General features: G+C 52.0%; 1 protein-coding gene across 6 annotated transcripts; it reads left to right on the top strand.

Moving 5' to 3' along the window:
• The first annotated feature begins 661 nt into the window (after positions 1–661).
• ALDH3A2 (aldehyde dehydrogenase 3 family member A2) lies at positions 662–18,596 on the top strand. 6 transcript variants are annotated; one of them, XM_044429858.1, is made up of 13 exons: positions 662–1,058; positions 4,705–4,748; positions 6,929–7,102; positions 7,476–7,707; positions 9,163–9,248; positions 10,026–10,234; positions 10,711–10,828; positions 11,025–11,166; positions 12,081–12,247; positions 13,599–13,698; positions 14,579–14,814; positions 15,901–16,009; positions 17,287–18,596. In XM_044429858.1, exons 3-12 carry the CDS (start codon positions 6,941–6,943, stop codon positions 15,958–15,960), a joined length of 1,512 nt encoding a protein of 503 aa, XP_044285793.1. In that variant the 5' UTR covers positions 662–1,058; positions 4,705–4,748; positions 6,929–6,940; the 3' UTR covers positions 15,961–16,009; positions 17,287–18,596. The 6 variants fall into 6 exon arrangements, with proteins under 6 accessions (XP_044285793.1, XP_044285792.1, XP_044285797.1 ...); XM_044429857.1 differs by lacking the exon at positions 662–1,058 and adding an exon at positions 3,684–3,788; XM_044429860.1 differs by lacking the exon at positions 662–1,058 and adding an exon at positions 3,885–4,382.
• The last annotated feature ends 162 nt before the right edge of the window (positions 18,597–18,758 follow it).

Raw genomic sequence — 18,758 nt, 5'->3', positions numbered from 1 at the left:
GTGGGTGGCGGCAGCCAGGGAGGTCCTCTCTCGCTTCCAAAAGAGCAACTTGACTAAAAAGAGGAGTCTTCACCCCTTCACCTGGCACCCAAGCCGGGGTACCCCCTTCCTCTGCCAGTACCTGGAGGGCCCTGGGATTGGTGCCCCTGGAACATCCTGAGAACAGCCGCTGTCCAAGATGGAGGTGGGCTGAAGGTTGAACTGGGATCCACTGGGAGATGGCTGGATGTTTTTAGCAGATTCCTCTTTCTTAGCCAAAACAATGGTGAGCCAGTGGGGTGCAGCGGTTTGAGTGTTGGGCTAGGAGTCAGGAGAGCCCGGTTGGAGTTCCTACATGGTGGCTGGGCAGCCTTGAACTAGGTGCAGAGTCTTAGCCCAACCCTACCTCGCAGGGTTGTTGTGAGAATCCAATGGCAAGCAGGAGGGCTTCGAAAGCCACCTTGAGTTTCTTGCAAGAGGCAAAAGGAAGGATGGTAACGCAAGAATTAATCCTTTAAAAGTCATGTTTTCCTCCCGGCAGAATTAGTATCCTGAAAACAAGGCTGGTGCCAGGCGCAGGAATGACTTTTCACGCGAAAAGTACCAGTCGGGGATTCCTCCGATGAATATGTGCCCAGGGAATCCACATTCCTAGATCCAGGTTTGAACCCGACTCCAATTCTGAGACACACAGAGTGGAATCTGGGCTAAATTGTTTGCTGTTATTCTTTATTTTCATGTTTTGTATTTCCTGTTTGCTGTTCTGAAACGTGTTGCTCAAGGCCCTGAGAAGGTCAGCTATGTCATAATTAAAAAGTGCAGTAAATGTATCGTTAGACCCTGAAGTCAGCCCGCCTTCCGCCGTCTGGTGTGCTGCAGGGCTCTTTTTGGTTTTTCTGCTTTTCTTTTCACATGCATGGTATTTTAACGAGAATACGGTACAGATGCCAGTCCTGGGCTCGCATCCAAATTTCCCTGCCGCTTCTAGCGTGGAAGGGTGTTGTCTAGGGCTGGAGATAAGGCAGTCTTGTTCGACAGAGGACGAAGGCCAGCCGTGTTGCAGCGACTCCGGGTGACAGGTAACAGATTTCTCTGCTTGGTTCTGCTGTTTTGAACAAATTCTAGCCAAGGTTGAATGAAGGGGCAGTGTTCACTGTCTTTCTGATTTGGGGGCGTTTTCAGAAGGCATAGAAAACAGATCAGAGAAATCTCTACTTTCCGCCTGTATTTGCATTTTGGGAGAAATTGCCTTGATCCCTAAACATTTGCAGTGGAATTTCCTGGGGGAAATTTTCTACTGTGCAAATCTGGAATTCTTTTTAAAAAAAGATGAAGTAGAGATCTGAGATGTCTTCCCTGGATCTTAAGATATTTTTAAGATCTTAAGAGGTCTTAAAAGATCTTAAGTTTTGGTGTTTTTTTTTTTAAATTAAAGGCCAGATTGCTAAGAAACTAGAGAAATGGTCATTCCATAGGAATATGTTCTAGAACCAACCCAAATGTCAGAACATAGAAGGCAAGCTTTTGAGGTTTCCGCATCTCTGCAATCTCAGGAACAAGATCCTAAAACTAGAGAAAGGTGTTTTTTTCTAAGATGGGACTTTACTCTGAGTTGGCCACGCTACCCAGTGTGATGGCGATTGATTTTTTAAAACCTGAAATCAATCTCCAAGATTTCTAATTTAGAAATGTCTCCCCTTGCTTGTGTTTTCTACCTAAGAAAGAAGCCCTGGGGACGGAGGCAGGTATAAGCTGGATTTTGCATGTTTAAAAATTTGTAGGTCAGCCATGGTAGGTTTATCGGCTGCACCCTTTCTAGATGCAACGTGAAACTAGCAGGGCAGATTTCATTGGATCGATTTCTTGGAGGGTAGTCTTTTTCTTCTGGGCCACATCACAACATCCTGGCGTGGCCACAAGTCAGGTTGCTTCTTGCTTTGCTGGGCATCCAGAGGAGCTCTGAGGAACCCGAAAGCTTGCTTGCCACCTTTTGAATAAGGTACTTGGCCTAGAGGGTCCGGAAAGTGGGAAATGCTGCCTCTGCTTTCCAGGCATTTTTGATAGGCCAGCAGAATTGTAAAAATGAGCCTTTGAAAAAAAAATTGAGTGCCAGTGCCCATGCCCGGCATAATTTCAGGTGTGGGCTGTGCATTGCAAGAAATTTCTGGAATACAGCTTGGCTTGGGGAGTCCGCAGGGCAGCTTGGCTCAGCCCGGAGGACTCTTTCTCAGCTTGGGAACAGTGCTTTTAAAGTCCCCAAGCCAGCAATCGGAGAGCTCCAATCTCTTGTTTGCCTCACTGTTGTTCAAGGGCAAAGGGGGACATGTTGCAATTCGGGCAGTGGAGGAAAGGAGCAGCCATACAGCCGTGGCGCTTCTGCAAAAGCTGTCTTGCTGTAAGGCGGGGGTTGGCAGGAGCCAGCGTTGAGCTGCTGTGGCTGGAAAGGTCGATGCCATCCTTCGATGCGCTATCGGGAGATAAAAGAGCTGCTTGCTGGATCAGAGCAAAGTTCATCCTGTCCAGCAGCTTGGCAGATACTTCTAACCATTCCTGAGCACCAAGTTGCACATATTCTTCCTGGACTTGGTGCTCCATAAATCACCCCCTGAGCAATGCTTCTTAAGAAGGTTTCCTTTAATGCCTTCATGGTTTGGGGTTTGGTTTGGCAGGCCAGAATTCAGAGTGCAGCTTCTCCTCCTGCAAGAAAAATAAAATGGATTTCTCCTTCATCCTTAAACATCAGAGATGGGCAACCAGTGGCTCGCCCTGGACTTATTTTCCCTTTGAAATTTACTGCTGCTTCCGCTTGCCATCTGTGCTCCTTTTCCCCCGGTAGCAGCCTAAAAATTAGGGAGGCAGCGGTACTGGGCACTAGCGAGGAATACACTTTCTGGGCGGTTGGAGGCGAAAGTAATCTTTTTATAAGGAGAGCTCTGTGCTAACGTTTGATCTGATGCATGTTTGCTCAAGAAATCCCAGTGTTCAATTAAAATTCTAGGTTGTGTGTCTTCTACAGGATCAGGGTGATAGTGTGTGTGCTTGCTGTGTACGTACGTGTTTACACAGGACTAAGCTGGTGTTGGGTTTATGTCCAAACGTAGACGTTTTAGGCTTGCAATCATCCGCACCCCCCACACACACTTTTGTGGAGAGTACACCCCACTGAAGTCAATAGGACTTTAGAGCAGGCAGGCAGAATGTACTTTTTCTGGTCATTATATAAGCACCCACCTTTTAAGTTTAATGGCAAGGGTATTAAAATAATAGCAATACAATTCCGTGCCCCTATTTAATTGCAACGCTTTAGAGCAATAGGCATCATGCTGATAATAACGACATACGATGCATTCAGTTCAGTGCCCCCTTTTAATTGCAACGCTTTTAAATACCATAATAATCTGGGATGCGTTCAGTTTAGTGCCCGCTTTTAAGTTTAATTGCAACGCTTTTAAATGCCATAATAATCCGGGATGCGTTCAGTTCAGTGCCCGCTTTGCGTTTAATTGCAACCCTAATAATTTTTTGGGTTTAATTTTAACCCTAATAGCCGCTCTCGCTTCCCACCAGCGGCGGGCGCAGGGGAGCCACGTGACCGCGCGCGCGGGTCCGTCCCAGGCGCCGCTGGCGCGAGCCAATCGGATCGCTCGCGGCCGCAGAGCCGCACGTGCGGGGGGCGGGGCCTGCTCGGGACCGGAAGAGGGGCTGCGACCTCCCGGCAGGAGCCCGTCCCGTGACCGGAAGGCGGAAGTGGGCGGGTTGGGGTCGACATGCCCCCCGCAGAGAGCTGCGTTCAGACGGACACGAAGGGGGTGAGTGAGGCGCGTGCACTGGGCAGCTTAGGGGGCTCACGGAGGTAAGGGAGAGGCGGGCGTTCCGCCCCTTTTTTTGGCCCGAAGCCCCCCCCCCGTTAAGTGCGCACGTGCTCTGCGCTGTTCGGGGCCGTTTGCCAGTCTGCCCCTGCCGAACTTCTGCCTGCTCTGCGGCCAGTGAACGGGCTCTTTTCGCGCGGCGGTCCCGCTGAGGAAGGAAGCTGCCCCTGCGGAATGTCAGCCTGGATTGCGGCGCCCGGAGGCCTTTTTCCTTGGAAGGGAGTATCGCTGCCCCGATGAATGTATTCATGCCCCCGTACCTGCTGCTGCAAAAAAGGGTCTTGCAGACCGTGACGTCCTGGTGAATTTCTAGTAGGAAGGGCCAGGCATTCAGCAGGGGCAGCGTTTCCCCCCGTATTCCTAGAATGGCAGTAGCTTCGCATGGAGGAACCTGGTTGGTCCTGTTGAGCTGCCTTGGCTGTGCCTTTCTGGAGGCTTTTTCTGCGTGGAGGGGACCTTGATGGGATGGCACTGCCTGCCAGAAGTCGTTCCTAACGTTGTTGTGGCAGGGCTATCCCTGTTGGATCCTGGCCTGTAAGTGGAACGGAGGTACCATTAGGAAAGCTTGTTTGAGGATCGAGGCAGGGTCTTAAGAGATTATGTTAAAGAGCATGTAAATGATTATAACACAAGTCTGATTGGAAGAAAAAGCATTGAACTCTTTTACAAACTGATTGTATTGTATTAAAGTTTGCTATTTCTGGAATTATGTTTTTTTTCTTCTGTGTTAACTGATAAGGTCTACAAAATGTTTCAAAAAGATATAAAGAGGAAGAGAACAACAGGAGCGTGTGTGAAAGGACCGTGTATGTGTTCCAACATTTGTCGGATTGTTTTTTTTTATCTTTTCACCCAGATTCTGTGCCTCTAGGAGCAGGCTAAAGGGCAGGAATTAATCAGGTAATGCGTTCTATTATTTCCATGTTGCGCCACACCTTCGCCAAGGTTTTTCTCTTGTGAAATGCTTGTTCTTCTGTTTGCTGTTATAAGATGAAGGAGCAGTGACAGAAGGAGAGGTGGCAACTTAAAGGGCAGTGTACAGGAAGCCCAGCAACCTTAAAACCTAAACCATTTAGAGTACTAGTTATAGTAGACTTCAGATCTCAGCCCTTAAAGTTCACTGGACGATCATGGGCCAGTCATTCCCTCTCAGCCCAGCCTGTTTCATGGGAGTTTTGGAGAGGGAGGGAATAGAACCAGCTACCTGTACTTTGATCTCCATGAAAACAAAGACAGAATTCGGAGAAAAAAGAAAAACCCGTATGTGCATGGTGCTTGACCCCATATGTGGCTTGACCCAGAGGCCGAGTGTTTCTCCAGAGTGGTGTGCTGCATTTAAATGGGAAACAGGTGCACACTCGCCCTGCCGTGTGTAGGAGTGTGTACCACTCATCCCACACTGCAATGTGGCATGCTCCTGTTCAGACTTTCAGCCGGCCAGCTGTGTCCTTTTCCACAACACCCCATTACGCCTGCCCCGCTTGTTTTCCAAGCCTTCCCTCCCAGTAGGTCACCCCCCATGTTCACAGACCAGCTCAGTTTTGCTGCTCTGCTTTGTGGGAGGGAGTTTTAAAGCTTTTTTCCAGCCTCTCTCTGTGTTTGCTGACTAGCAGGTGTTGTCCAAGCCTGCTGGTACCTCCCTTTTGAGTGTGGCGTTGCTCTTGGAAAATCAAGATTGCTGTTGTTTATGACTACGTACTGGGATAGACACAGAGGAGAAGCCCCTGAAGGGGAGTCACTCTTGCCAAAGAACCAGCTTCGTGTGCCAATTATTTGGCCGCCTGTGCAATATTTAATTCCAGCAGTGGGCGAGACTACACGCACAGGGCCGGAATATCAGATCACCAGCCTGTATTAAGTTTAACCCTAATCCATGTGCTCCTCCTCGGAGTTAATGCAATTCCCTACAGATCAGGTTGGGCGCTCCCAAGCTGAGCCAGCGATCCTCCCACTCATGATGCCTCTGCTTCGCTTGGATTGTGCCTCGGGGGACTGGCCCTCGTTCATGGTGCCTCACGCCAGGCATCGGTTGGAGGCGCCTCCGCCGCCCTTTAACCTGGTGAAAAGGAGGGAGAGAGCCAGGTGCCTTCAGCATATGGGCGGCACCTTGCTTCACTCTCTGGATAACCTCTCCAGTGAGTTCTTTGAAGAGTACAGGATATAAAAGACCTTTCAGCCTGGCTGCTGCATGTCAGAGCAGAGATCCCCTAGAACAGCCTTACTGGGATTGGCCCTCCAGGTGGGCACAGAAAATCCCCCCTGCGGTGCCATTCAGACCCAGAAAGATGATGCGATCGGTGGGATCAGACTCCGTGGAGAGATCCAGACCCGCCGAGACTGCATTTGCTGTGTCCGGCTGCCGAAGAAGCAGGGAGAACACCTAAGCAGGCAAACCGTTGTCAAAAGCATATTTCAGTATTAAAGAGTTGTTTTCTGATGGCTCCTGGCTAAGACATCTGATTCCCTCTCCCTTTCTGGATTCTGTAGACAGGCCGAACCAGTTTCAGCCACCCAAAAGCCAGAGGGAAAACAGGTGTGCCAGCTGAAAGCAAGCTCTTAGCATTATGCAAGGGGATGTACTTGGTGTGGGTGTGTGTTGGCGGGCAAGGCTGCTGTTGTAATCCTGGGCTGAATTCAGCTGCAATGCAGGGATCCAGAGGGATGTTTGTATCAGCAGAGCCCCCCCACCCCCCCAGTCCTGGGAAATGGCAACTTGCTTGGGGTGGGCTTGGGGTGCCCCCAAATCCTGGCTCCTTTTATTTCAGTTAACGTGCAATGGCATCGATATCCCAGTTCCTGCTTTCTTGCACGGCCCCCAGGACAGCTTGTGAGGCCTTCCATCTCTGTATTTGCATCCTCCCAACAGCCCTGGGAGGCTCCGATGGGCCACAGGGACTGGTCCGAAGGCTCCCAGTGAGCTTCGCAGCCTCGTGGGGACTCGAGTTGGCTCCTCAGCTGTACTTGAACAGCTCACGCAGATAAAAATGTGGGTGTTGAAAGCGGAAGCCGGTCAGCAGCCCAGGCTCTGGCGGGGGAGCACCGTTTGGTCCTCACACCGCCACTGGTTGCGTTCTCTGCAGCCTTCCGGAGCCATGGACCGCATGAAGACGGTGGTGGAGCGGGCCAGGGCCGCCTTCCACACGGGCAAGACGCTCCCCGTGGAGTTCCGGGTCCAGCAGCTGCTGGCCCTGAAGCGGATGGTGCAGGAGAAGGAGAAGGCCATCGCGGCCGCGCTCGAGGCCGACCTCCACAAGGTCAGCCTCCGGGGGCGCGGTCTGGCTGGAGGGGCTGGTGCGCACTGCAGATGGCGGGTGGGGGACAACGAGGGAAGAGAGAACGAGGCCGGGCCCCTCTCCTGGTGGATCCCTGGGGAAATCCGAAGCCGGGGTCCTCCTGCTGGGCTGTGCATTATGGGTCCTGACGCCACCGGCCTCTGGTGACTACGTAACACTCCGTCTTCATGCCTTTGCTGGCTAGCAGTGGGCCCCTGGGCTTGCTTGGCGGTCCCGGAGTGGACTGGAGCAGGCAGGAAGGCCGGGCCGGGAGCGTTCCAGGGCTGTGCCTCCTGGGTTGCCCTGGGCTGCTTGAGAACGAGGGCGCCCGTCTCCGCTTGCCGTCCCCAAACAGAACAAGTTCAACGCCTTTAGCTACGAGATCATGATCGTGCTGAGCGAGATCAACCTGGCGGTAGAGAAGCTGCCCCAGTGGGCCGCCCCCCGCCACGTGGAGAAGACCATCATGACACTGGGGGACGAGACCTACATCCGCTCGGAGCCCCTCGGCGTGGTGCTGATCGTCGGCGCGTGGAACTACCCGTTCGTCCTTGTCATGCAGCCTTTGATCGGCGCCATCGCAGCCGGTAGGTCGGGCCGCCCCTGCCGTCCTGCCTCAGGCCAGGTCCTCTGTGCCCCAGCAGGCAGGGCTGGTGGGTCCAGGATGATGGGGGTGGGCATCCAAAGCAGCCGCAGGGCTTTCTGTGGAGCCAAGGCAGCAAAGCCCCTCGCCACGCTGGCGCTGCCACGGGCTTGTGCTGCGACAGTGTTGGGAAAGTGCCTCATTATGTTCACCCGGAGCGACAGGTTGGGCTTCCCCTACATCCTCTTCCTGAACCCGCCTGGCTTCCGCTCAGCATATATCGGCATGTACCTTTTCCCCTCGTCAAGAGGCAATGCCAGGAGGAGACCCCAAAGCCTGCGGTGCAGAACCCAGGGAGCCAAATCTGGCCTTAACGGGGCAGTGCAGGCTTCTCATCCAGCCTTCTAGGGTCACCCAGAAACCCACGCCTTCTTCCTCTGGTCGCCTTCCCCCTGTCCCTCAGCCAACAATATCTGGGGGTTGCCTGGCTGTTGAGCTCTTTCCCCGTGCCCCAAAAGTCCGAAACGCCTCTCCTAAAGCTAAGTGGCTCCCAGAAGGAGCTTGAAATGCAGGTAGGATCGTCTCTTGGGCCTGCAGTGCTACCCACTTTCCCAAAGAGTTTCTGTGATTAAGCAGCTGGCCCTCAGCCAGAAGAGCTTTGCAGCCACACCTAATCAAATGAGTGATTTGCTTCCAGAAATTAGCGATTCTGCAAGCTGCTGAGGCCTGATGGTTCAGTGTGTGGAGGACTGACTCAGCCGCCCCTCTGAGCATCTGCATTATTTGCGCTCTCTGAAATACGTATTTGCTGCCATGAGCACTAGAACCTTGCACCTCCGTTTAAAACCTGAACCGAGTGGGAATTGTAAATGTATTTTATTTGTGGCGTTTTTAATTTGATCACAGGCATTTAATGCTTGAAAGGGCGAGATACCAGACAAACCAGTTCTGGGGAGGCTGAATCAGACATCGGGGTGCAGACATACTTCTTGTATGGGAAACGAGGTCATTGGGCTCGTTAGGGTCTTATTTATTTTTATTTATTTAAAACTTTTGTAGACCATCCCATTACCGAAGTCTCGGGATGGTGTAACAATAAAACGTAAGAGAAGAAAATTTAAAACATAGCATCCTAAACTTTGCAATAGTAACAACCGCACTTAAAACAGTCAGATCATGAAACATTGGGAAAATAAAATAGGTTTGGCCTGGTGCCGAAAAGAATAAAGTGGCACCAGGCGCCAGGGTCTTCCTGCCATAAATATCAGTGCATCTACCCCACCCTCCTCCTGCCCCAAAGGCCAAACCAGTCGATCGTAACACACAGAAGATATTGTGGTGTTGCCCTGCTCGTTTCAGCTTTCCCTAGGGGCTTGATCCGACAGCAGCTCCCAGGGAGGTTAAATTGCCCCCTTTCCAACCCTCCCGTGTCCCCATGACAAGCTTTTCGACATTTCAGGGAACGCCGTTGTAATGAAGCCGTCGGAGATCAGCGAACACACGGCTAAGCTCTTGGAAGAACTTTTGCCTCAGTATCTTGACAAGGTAGGCGCAGGGAGCTGTCGTGGTTCAAAGCAATGCAGCTGCACTTAACTCCCCTGCGGCTGGGACTGCAGCCACGGTGCTTTCAGAAGAAAGTGTTCTGCAGAAGCAGGGTGGCGTAGCCCCTCGAGCCGCGGCGCAGTAAAATACTGAGGCGAAGCCAAACAAAACAGCAGTAAACTGCTTGCTGGAATAGAGAAGTTTTAAGGGGCAGTGGAAAATGCGGTGGCGATCTTGCTGCATTGATTTCCAGAGAAGGGGGGTTGACTTAGATGAACCCCCAAGGGTTCTTCTATCTAACGCGAGGATTCTCTTGTGCGTTCCCCCCAACTTGATCTCAGAGAAAGGCCCTTGTCGCCCGTCTTCCTGCCACCAGGGATGAAATCTCCAAAGTCCCTCTGCAATGCTTTGACCGCTATGCACTCTGCTAATTACAGCTCATGCACAGCTCATGCGCGGTGAGCTTTTACGCTCCCCCCAGTTTAACACGTCCAGCAAAGTGGCTAGAACAGAATCGGCCTCTGAGCATCACAACAAAAGACCCAGCTTCCTCTGGGCTCAACAGCGAGAGCAACTCCAAGACGTTTGCAGTTTCGGGGAAAGCAGGACCCTGCCTGGGTTGTGGACGCTTGCGTTGTTCCTAGCAACGTCCACCCCAGTGCGGCCACGGACGATCAAGCTGCACAGACGCAGGCCCTGCGGGGTGAGGTGGGGGTGGTGAGCGTTGCCTTCGCTCTCCGTGAGCTGCCTAGTTTCTTAACTGCCATTTGCCTGGGCCAGGAGCTTTACCCCGTTGTCAATGGAGGGGTGCCGGAGATGACGGAGCTCCTGAAAGAACGGTTCGACCACATCCTCTACACCGGCAGCAGCCACGTGGGCAAAATCATCATGAGCGCAGCTGCCCGGCATCTGACGCCGGTCACACTCGAGCTGGGGGGGAAATCTCCCTGCTATGTACACACAGACTGTGACCTGGACGTGGCTTGCAGGTAGTTCATTTTTCAGTGGCTTCTTCCGTGCCTGAGTCACCTGTAAGCAGAACAACTAAATCCAATGGTAGAACCCAAGCGAGTTAGAAAAATCTTAGTTTTAGAAGTAGCAATAAAAGGCAGGTTTTGAAAGAGACGGTTAACCGAGCAACTCAAAAGATGATTTTTTTTAAAGCAGCATTAAGTGTATTAAATACAAGTCCAGTGGAGGTTAAAAAGATTTTGAGGTTTGGCAGAATGAATTTGCCTTTGCCTGCTGCCGGTTTGGCAACATTCCATAGTTTAGGGGGCCATCACAGAGAAGGCCCTGCTCATGAGTACGTACCCGCTAAAGTTCAGCATGTGTTGGCAGGCAAAACAGGGCCTTGGGTCATGATTTCCAGGTGGGGGCAGGGAGGTATAAGCAGATCGGTCTTTTAAATACCGGGACCCCAAGTTGCGAGAGGGAACCTGACCATCCGCTCTTCTCCCGTTAGGCGGATCACGTGGGGCAAATTTGTCAACTGTGGGCAGACCTGCATTGCCCCCGACTACATTCTGTGTGACCCATCCATCAAAGACAAAATAGTGGAGTCGATCAAGAAGTCACTCAAGGTGAGCGCAGAATTGGGGTGGCCCAGGAGGTCTCCTCCGTAGAAGGCCATCCTGCGGAAAGACGTGTCCGATCGTGTGTAGCACACGTGAGTTGTATGTACTCACATGGGCTTTGTGAGGTCTTGTGCTATGACACCAGTAAGGCGCTAGTCCTCATGACCCCAGCCTGACGGGCCTTGCCTTCCTCCGCTTGCAGGATTTTTATGGCGAAGACATCAAAAACTCCCCAGACTATGAACGGATTGTGAACCCGCGGCATTTTAAGCGGATCATGGGCCTGTTAGAAGGTCAAAAGGTCGCTCACGGAGGAGAAGCGGACGAACAGACATGTTTTATTGGTAAGGCCAGTACCAGTTTGAGTTTAGACCTCCATCGGTGCCCCGTGGGGAGTGTGGGTAGCATTTCCAGCTCTTTAATATCCTTTTTGGCTTGTCGTGGCCGGTACTGGATGCATTTGGTACTTCCACTTCAAGTAGCTTCTGAGCCAAAGAATTTACAGTGGTCCTTCTTAGCTTTTCTTGTGTGGTTTGTTCCTCTGCTATTTCAACAATTTGATTCACGAGTGTTTAAACGACCCAGTAATTGAAATTATCTGGGCAGCGCTCCGTATATTAAAACCCACACAGTACCAACGCGGGAACAAGACAGTACAGAGGAAAGCGAAGATTAAACCAGCAGCATCGTCAAACCAAATTAAAAACCAGAGCCAGGTTAAACTATAAAAAGCACTAAAAATGCCTGGTGGGATTTTTCAGATCCTTAAAATTCCTGGGCGAAGAAAACGCAGTGGCCAAAGGCTGCCGCATGAAGCTCTCAGTGGTAGAGGAGGCATTCCACAGAAGGGGGCCACCAGTGAAAAGGCCATGTCTTTCCGTCCCCGGCCTAGTTTGATTTGGAAGGGGTACCTCGAGGAGGAGCTCTTTAGCCTCCAGGGGGGAAACGGGGGAGGAGATCGTCCTTCCAAGAGCCCAGGCCCAAGTGTTAAGGTTTAAAATTTAAAACCAGCCCTCTGAATTGGGCCTGGAGCCAGTGCTGATCACAAAGTACCGGTAGGACCTTTCCCCATCATAAGTGTTGCCACCCTGTTTCCGCATACTGGGAGTTTGTGGGCTGCTTTCAGGGGCAACCCCTTGTGTAGCGCATTGCGGCAATCCCAGCAGGGTTGGATGCCGCGTGCAGGGATCTTTTCCTCCTCTGCCTCTGCCGCTCAGTCTTTCCCTCTCCCCCTCTCCCTCTCTCTTTCTGCCTGTAGCACCCACAGTCCTGGCAGATGTCAGCCCGGACTCCAGAGTTATGCAGGAGGAGATCTTCGGCCCAGTCCTTCCCATCGTCACCGTGAAGGGCTTGGACAGCGCCATCCAGTTCATCAACCAGCGGGAGAAGCCCCTTGCCCTGTATGTCTTCTCCAAGGACAAGAAGGTAAATGGCGGGAGATCGGCAGCCTGCACCGAGCGTCTGCCCGCACCGGGCCTGGCCAGTTTTCTCAAGGGGTTGTGGGCAGGGGGCGATTTCACCTGGAACAAAGGGATTCCACCCACCGCCTTCAAAGGCGGCAGCAAAATCGAACACGTTTTTGTCGGTGGCGTGAAAGCCTCTTTCTCCTTGCCTTTCTCGCTTTGCTTTGCCTTCTCCTTTTGAAGTCGCCAACACATGAAGAGGTGCTTTTACAAAGCGTTCGTGGTAACCTCACCGAAACCCGATCCGACGGCATCTTGTGGGAATATGGCCAATATCACAAAAACATCCGTGGGGCTGTGGAATCTCTTTCAGCCCGAGGGCCAAATACAATTTTGGAGGCTCTCGCAGGGGCCGCATTCCAGCGAGGGCCGGACAAAGACGAGAAGGGTCGGGCCGAAGACAGGATGCAGTGGGGCTGGAATATCCGAAATCAAAGCCCCTTTTGGCATAAAGCCCCAACAGCCAGTAACTTAAGTCTTCGGAGAAACATTTTGCCCTTTTAGAATGGGAAGGCGAGCGCACAAAAGCCGGCAAACCGCAGCGACGGGGGAAAGGAGACGGGCCCCATCTGGGCCTTTGCAGGCAGGTCGTGGGCCTCAAGCTCTGGAAGAGGAAGGGCTCTTCTGTCAGTTCTGATTTTTTTAGCTGGTTCAGGGCAGGGGTGGGGGGCACTCTTTCGGATAGGTTTTCAGGTTCCGACATCTCCTTCCAAATTGTTAATCACCGAGCAAGCAGAAATTGGGAAGATCATTAACTGGCTGCTTGTGTTTTGTTTTATTTGGAGAATTTTCAGCGCTGCCTTCTCACCGCTATTGTGCCAGTCCGTCCTCCCTGGGGTGCCTTTTGTACTGTGAAGTGTCGCTGACCGAGGGGCGGGAGAGCTTGGAGTGCTTCTCTCTGTTGGAATCGGTCATCTGTTAACTTTCTGTCAGGCCACGTTCTGGGCTGTTGAGGGTCACTTGTCACAAATCTGCCTGCTGTCCTTGGGGTCCAAGGCTGTATACCTCAGCACCCCAGCTGGTGTGGGGAAGCATGCCTTCATGATTTTTTGGAGGCTGCCGTCAGGCAAGGGGCTGGCCGCTGTGGGGAAGCGTGGGGCTTCCATCTGAGTCGAGAGAGTTCTTTTTTTAGGGTTAGAATTTTCAATCCCTGTTACCCCGAACACACCGGCACCAAAGTAGGCTCCTCTAAAATGAGTAGGTGTGTTTTATTCCCGCCCAGTTAATCCAAGAAAGAGCAACTCAAGTACTCTGTTTCTTAGCTTTGGCAATCCTTCTTCCCTTTGTGTTTCTCCCCGCCCCCCACACCCAAGGTAATCAAAAAAATGATAGCGGAGACTTCCAGTGGTGGTGTGACCGCCAACGACGTCCTTATGCACTACTCGGTGCCAGCGTTGCCGTTTGGAGGGGTCGGTGAGTAGAAGGCTCCGGGGCAGGCTGGGGTTGCCTGGAACGGGACAAGGTGCTCCGTGGCAGCGTTTTTCAGGCGTGATTCTGGTTTGAATCCTGCCTCCGTCTCAGCAATGCCCTCCTCCTGCAGTCCGCCACTTGAGGACAATGCCGCTGGCTTAGTGTGCACGGCTGTTGCGAGAGTTGCCGAAACGAGGAACAGATAATGTACGTGAGATGCTGTGAGCTCAACCGCTTGCTCAATCCTTTCAAAATTTAGTTATAGCTTATGGCCAAATGAGCATACCCTCTCTCATTCACGCTAATTATTGTAAAAACCAGTTGTATTTGACAAGTTATCTGATGAAGATGATGGTGATAATAGTTTGAGGACTAGTAACTTGATTCTTCTGCATTGTTGCCTTTCTGTTTCACTTCTGTGAAGTCAAGGCCCATTAATGTAGTTATAGTTTATAACAATTTATCACCATAATTATTTGATCATGCTAACTACATCGGGAGTAGTCACCTATCTTTTCCCTCTTATGTCACTGCTTTTCTCTGGCTTCTGTGAGGTCAAGTTAGTCATCTTTATGAACAATTAATCTTCATCATCACTACTGAATAATCATGTTCATTGCTTGAGGACTAGTAACTTGCTTGCCCATCTGTTTTTCTTTCCCCTGCTGCTGCCTTTCACTCTTGCTGCTGTGTGGTCACATTAAACTGGCCCAGCAATATTTAATAACGATTTATCATCACGGTGCAGCTTTCTGAAGAACTGGCAGGCCTGTCTGCCCAGCTTTTCTCTCCAGCATCGCTGTTTTCCCCTTGGTTGATTGTGCAAGGTCCTGCCCTCGACCCGCCCCCCTTTTGCTCACCCCCTTGCTCTGTCGGCCCCCAGGTAACAGCGGGATGGGGGCCTACCACGGCTGGTACAGCTTCCGGACCTTCTCCCACCAGCGCTCCTGCCTCATCAGGGGCCTCAAGATGGAGGCCATGAACAGCATCCGCTACCCCCCCAACAGCCAGCGGAAGGTGGACTGGGCCAAGTTCTTCGTCCTGAAGCGGTTCAGCAAGCGTGCGTTCGGGATCATCGCGGTCGCCGTCCTGGGAATCCTGGTGGCCGTGGCGATCAAGGTGAGGGCTTCCTTCGGGGCTGGACTCGGCTCGCCTCGCTCGTCCCGGAGATGAGAGAGTCGGCAGCGAGCGAGCAGGGCCGAAGCCTGCTGGGGCGGATCCTGTCTTCCTCCCCGGAGCGCTGTAGAAATGGCGGGGAAGCCGCTCTGGAGGAGGCTTCCGGAGAAATGTCTTGGGAAGCCCTGGGCGTTCCCTGCAGAGATATTTCAACAGAGCCTGGGCAGGCCATTGCTCGGGGATGCTGTCCCTGCGCCTGAGGTTTAAGGCCCGGCTAGAGCAGGCAGTCGGACGAGACGGCCCCTGGGTTCTGAGGATGGACCTGCCGAAATGGCTGAGCTCATGCTGGCAGGAAGCAAAGCGAGGTAGGCTTGCGGAGGACTGGAATCCGCTTCGCGGTTTTTGCAAGGGGTGCCCAGAAGTCTGGAACCAGGGACCGGCGAGTTCTATTTTCCAAGAGTCTGACCTGGAAGTTCTTCAGTGGTCCAGCTTTTCCCAAGGGCAGGGGGTGGATTCCAGAGACTCTTTCTAAAGCTACACAAACTCTGTCATAGAAAATACGTAAAATAGAAAACCCAACCCAAAACTTCCTTTGATAAGCACGCATTCTGCGGGACATCCGTGTGTGCGGACGGATTTTCGCAAAAGCGGATTCCATCGGTGAGTGGACGATGGAACGAAACGCACCAAGCAATCCATAAATGCTGGAAGAACCTGCTTTGCAATCTGTTCCGGAGATTCCCTGACCCAGTACCCTGCAGACAGGGTGGACTACAACCTTTATCATCCCCAGGCAACCTGTGGGTGGCGCTTTACCCAGTCCGTGCGGTAGCTTTCAGCGGGTCTTCTCAGCTGTCTCTGAGCAGTTTTGGTTGCGGGACAGACGCATCGGCAGGGTGGAAGCGTTTCAGTGCGTTATCGCTTTCTAACACCCGGCAGAGTGAGCTGCTGGTGAACGGCGTGAGAGCACGGGCGGGCAGAGAAGCTGGCGATGCTGGAGCGGACCGCTGCCCTTCCTTGCAAAACGTGCTCCGACATTTGGGTGGGCGAGATTTTAGCTACGTCACCTTTCCCTTTGGTTGCCCCCAGGGCTGCTCAGCAGTGGGAAGGGCTTCATTCCTTGGCAGCCCAGGGAAAGCGGAGCCTTAGCTAAGAGCCAGTGAGACCCACATCAAAAGCCACGCGTTATTCGGGGCAGGTAGGACCCGCCTTTCCTTTCCTCAGCCCTTTGCTGCTCTGTCCTCATCCTTTCCTCTTGGGCCTGCAAGGGTGTCCGAGTCGCGTGCCTTCGATCTTTCTTGCCGCCACAGCCTTCCAAAATTTGGTGGCGCCAGGTTAGCCCTGCTGAAATTTCTCGCCTGCTTGGGACTGGCCGGGGGAGAGGTGAAGCGCCTTCCCCCGGCGGCTCGCTGGGTTTCTGTGCTGCGTGTGGAAGAAGGAAGCTCTGTGCCTGCTCAGCCAGCTTGCTGACTCACCTGCATGCAATTCTGGCTCCCCTGGGGCGAATTCCAATGCCTAATCAAAGACGTGGGACTGGTTTTGGGGGATCGGAATGCATGAAGTGCTTGCTCCGTTGGTGATCATCGGCTGTTGTGTGGGTGCCTTACCAGAAGATGAGTGTGTGGTGAGGTGCGGTTTGCGGTATTTTGTCGTACGTTTCCGTGATGGCTAACTAAACGAGGTGGATGGGATGCATCCCCCTCTGTCCAAGATCCGGAAGCATCTCTGCCAGGTGGCGCAGAGAGTGGTCCAGTGTTCTAACGCCGTGTGTGGCATCTTCCCACACTCCTGTTTAAATCAGCCCTGTCTCCAGAACCATGAGGACTGGGATCTTACTGTCTTTTAAACCAGAAGCGAAGCTGGCTTTGCACGCATTGGAACAGCCCTCAGTTTGCTACAGCAAAGGGTCCGTGCAGAGTTGCTCCACAGTTCCCCCTGCCCTGTGCAAATGAAGCCACGTCCCCAGGCACCCCTGGCCTTGGGGCGTCCTACAGTCTCAGGGCAGTGGGCAAGTGCATCTGGCACTCATCCCCATGGCCCCCACCTGCATGGGCTGCAAGATACCAGCTGGCCAGGAGCATCTGAAGTCGTTGTGCAGACTTCAGCCAGCCAGGTGCCTTTAAATTAATGCACTAACCACCCCTCTCCATAAGCCTGAGGGTGTCACCCTCGGGGGGCCCTTCGTATGGCTCGTGCGGGCTTTGCACTCTTAGTGCTGACGGATGGGCAGACACCCTCTTTTATTCCAGAAGGAAGGACGGCGGCTCTGAGCAGGGCACCTCTGTGCACGCCGGCATTCCGAGCATGCCTTCCTTTGCGTCCTCGACCCTCAGAGCAGGTGATGCTGGCCCAGGCGCCCGAATCCGTATACGGGATCTGCCATGTTGCATTCTTGCCGCCTTAAGCTGCCTCGTAAAATAAAATGCGGAAACGAACGCTCTGCGTTGAACTGCCGTTCAATTTTCTCTCTTCTAGGTCATTTTCTTCTGAAGGCAGAGGTCTCGAGATGCCGTGATGCAACGTGGTTTTATTCCGGAGAGAGGCGGGTGCTGTTTCTTGCATACATTTCCCAGAGTTTTACGATTGATTAACAATTCAGTGCACGAAAAGCAGATCGCCACCAGCTCTGCGCAGGCAGGAGATGGGAATCTGCGATTCTCTCTTCTGCTGAAAAGTACGGGGTGGCAGCGGTGGTGCTTTTGATAGGAGCGGTCCTTCCCAGCCCCCTGGAAAGGGCGTGATTTGAAACTGAGAAATTGGCAAGCACTGTTCTGGCTGCAGCTCCGTAAGGCTATTTCTCTGCTCCGGTAATTTTTTTTTTAAATGTGGTTACTGCACCCCATGGGAATAGCTGCTCCTAATCAAACACCTAAAGATTTTTCTTGGGAGTCTTCATATATATAAAAAAGGTTTCAAAGAAATCCCCCAATCTTACAAAGTTTTTACCAGCAAAACATTCCTCAACCTGACACCTTTTTGATATGTTGGACTACAGCTCCCATTGGTCCCAGCCAGTGGGGCCGTAGGTAAGGGTTGCCGTCTTTTGTTTTTAAGCGCTGCTGAGCTGTTAAAATTTGCAACCTCCCCCATCTCCAGGAAAGTATTTCCAGCTTTAAAAAAGCAAGTTCTACGCCCGTGTTTAAGGCATTCAATGAACTCATTCCAGCTGACTTTGCTCATGGTTCTGTGCTGGGCACCTGCCTGTCCGGTTGTTTGTCAAGGCGTGAATACGCTTAGACACGCCTTCGGTTCATGTGCTCTCCCACAGCCCCCTCCCCTCCTCTGGTGCAGCCCCAAGACCCTTCCTCACGTGGCTTTTCTGGAACACTAACTCCAGTTAATCTTAACTGTGTTCTTGTTTGAAACAAACCAGCTTCAAACCATGGATTGTTTCCCAGCCTATGAGCACTATCAAGTGCAGTGCCAGAAGGTTTGGCCTACAACCCCCATCGGCCCCGGCCAGCAAGGCCGGTGTTGATGGACCGTGGGAGCTGCTGGATGTTTTAGCCTCCAAGCTGCCAATTCCTTGGTTTAACATTCTGTCGAAATGGAACCTTCATTTCTGGTTAATTTGGTCCTCTTTTTTAAGGCACTTCTGCTCTTAGCCATTTTTCCTTTTAAAAATGCCGTCAGATACTTTTCCAGATAAAATCATTTAGACATGAAGAATTAAAAACTGACGTAAAAGTAGAATTATAACTAACAGATTTTATATTGAATGGTCACTTTCAGAGAACTAAATATGAATATATTGTATTGGAAATAAACATTTATTAATCCAAGAACATGAAGCTTTTATTGCTTGGCTGAGAGACCCAGCTTGGCTCTGCCAGGGTTTGCTTTCATGACTTTGTCCTTCCGATCATGGCTCTTCGCAGTTCCAGCGGGTGCCTAAAAAATTAGACAGGCAAGTCTCTCCTTTAGGAAACCTTTAAAGAGTTAAAAGG

The sequence above is a fragment of the Varanus komodoensis genome, unplaced genomic scaffold (assembly GCF_004798865.1).
Source record: "Varanus komodoensis strain SLA01 unplaced genomic scaffold, ASM479886v1 scaffold20_1, whole genome shotgun sequence".
Taxonomy (NCBI): Eukaryota; Metazoa; Chordata; class Lepidosauria; order Squamata; family Varanidae; genus Varanus; species Varanus komodoensis.
This window is presented reverse-complemented; position numbering and strand designations above follow the sequence as displayed.

Excerpts from the sequence above, each read along its gene's own strand:
- ALDH3A2 (XM_044429858.1), top strand. The coding sequence starts at position 6,941 with ATGGACCGCATGAAGACGGTGGTGGAGCGGGCCAGGGCCGCCTTCCAC. Across the intron at positions 7,103-7,475 it reads TCGAGGCCGACCTCCACAAG|AACAAGTTCAACGCCTTTAG; the intron begins GTCAGCCTCCGG and ends GTCCCCAAACAG. Across the intron at positions 13,699-14,578 it reads GTTGCCGTTTGGAGGGGTCG|GTAACAGCGGGATGGGGGCC; the intron begins GTGAGTAGAAGG and ends GTCGGCCCCCAG.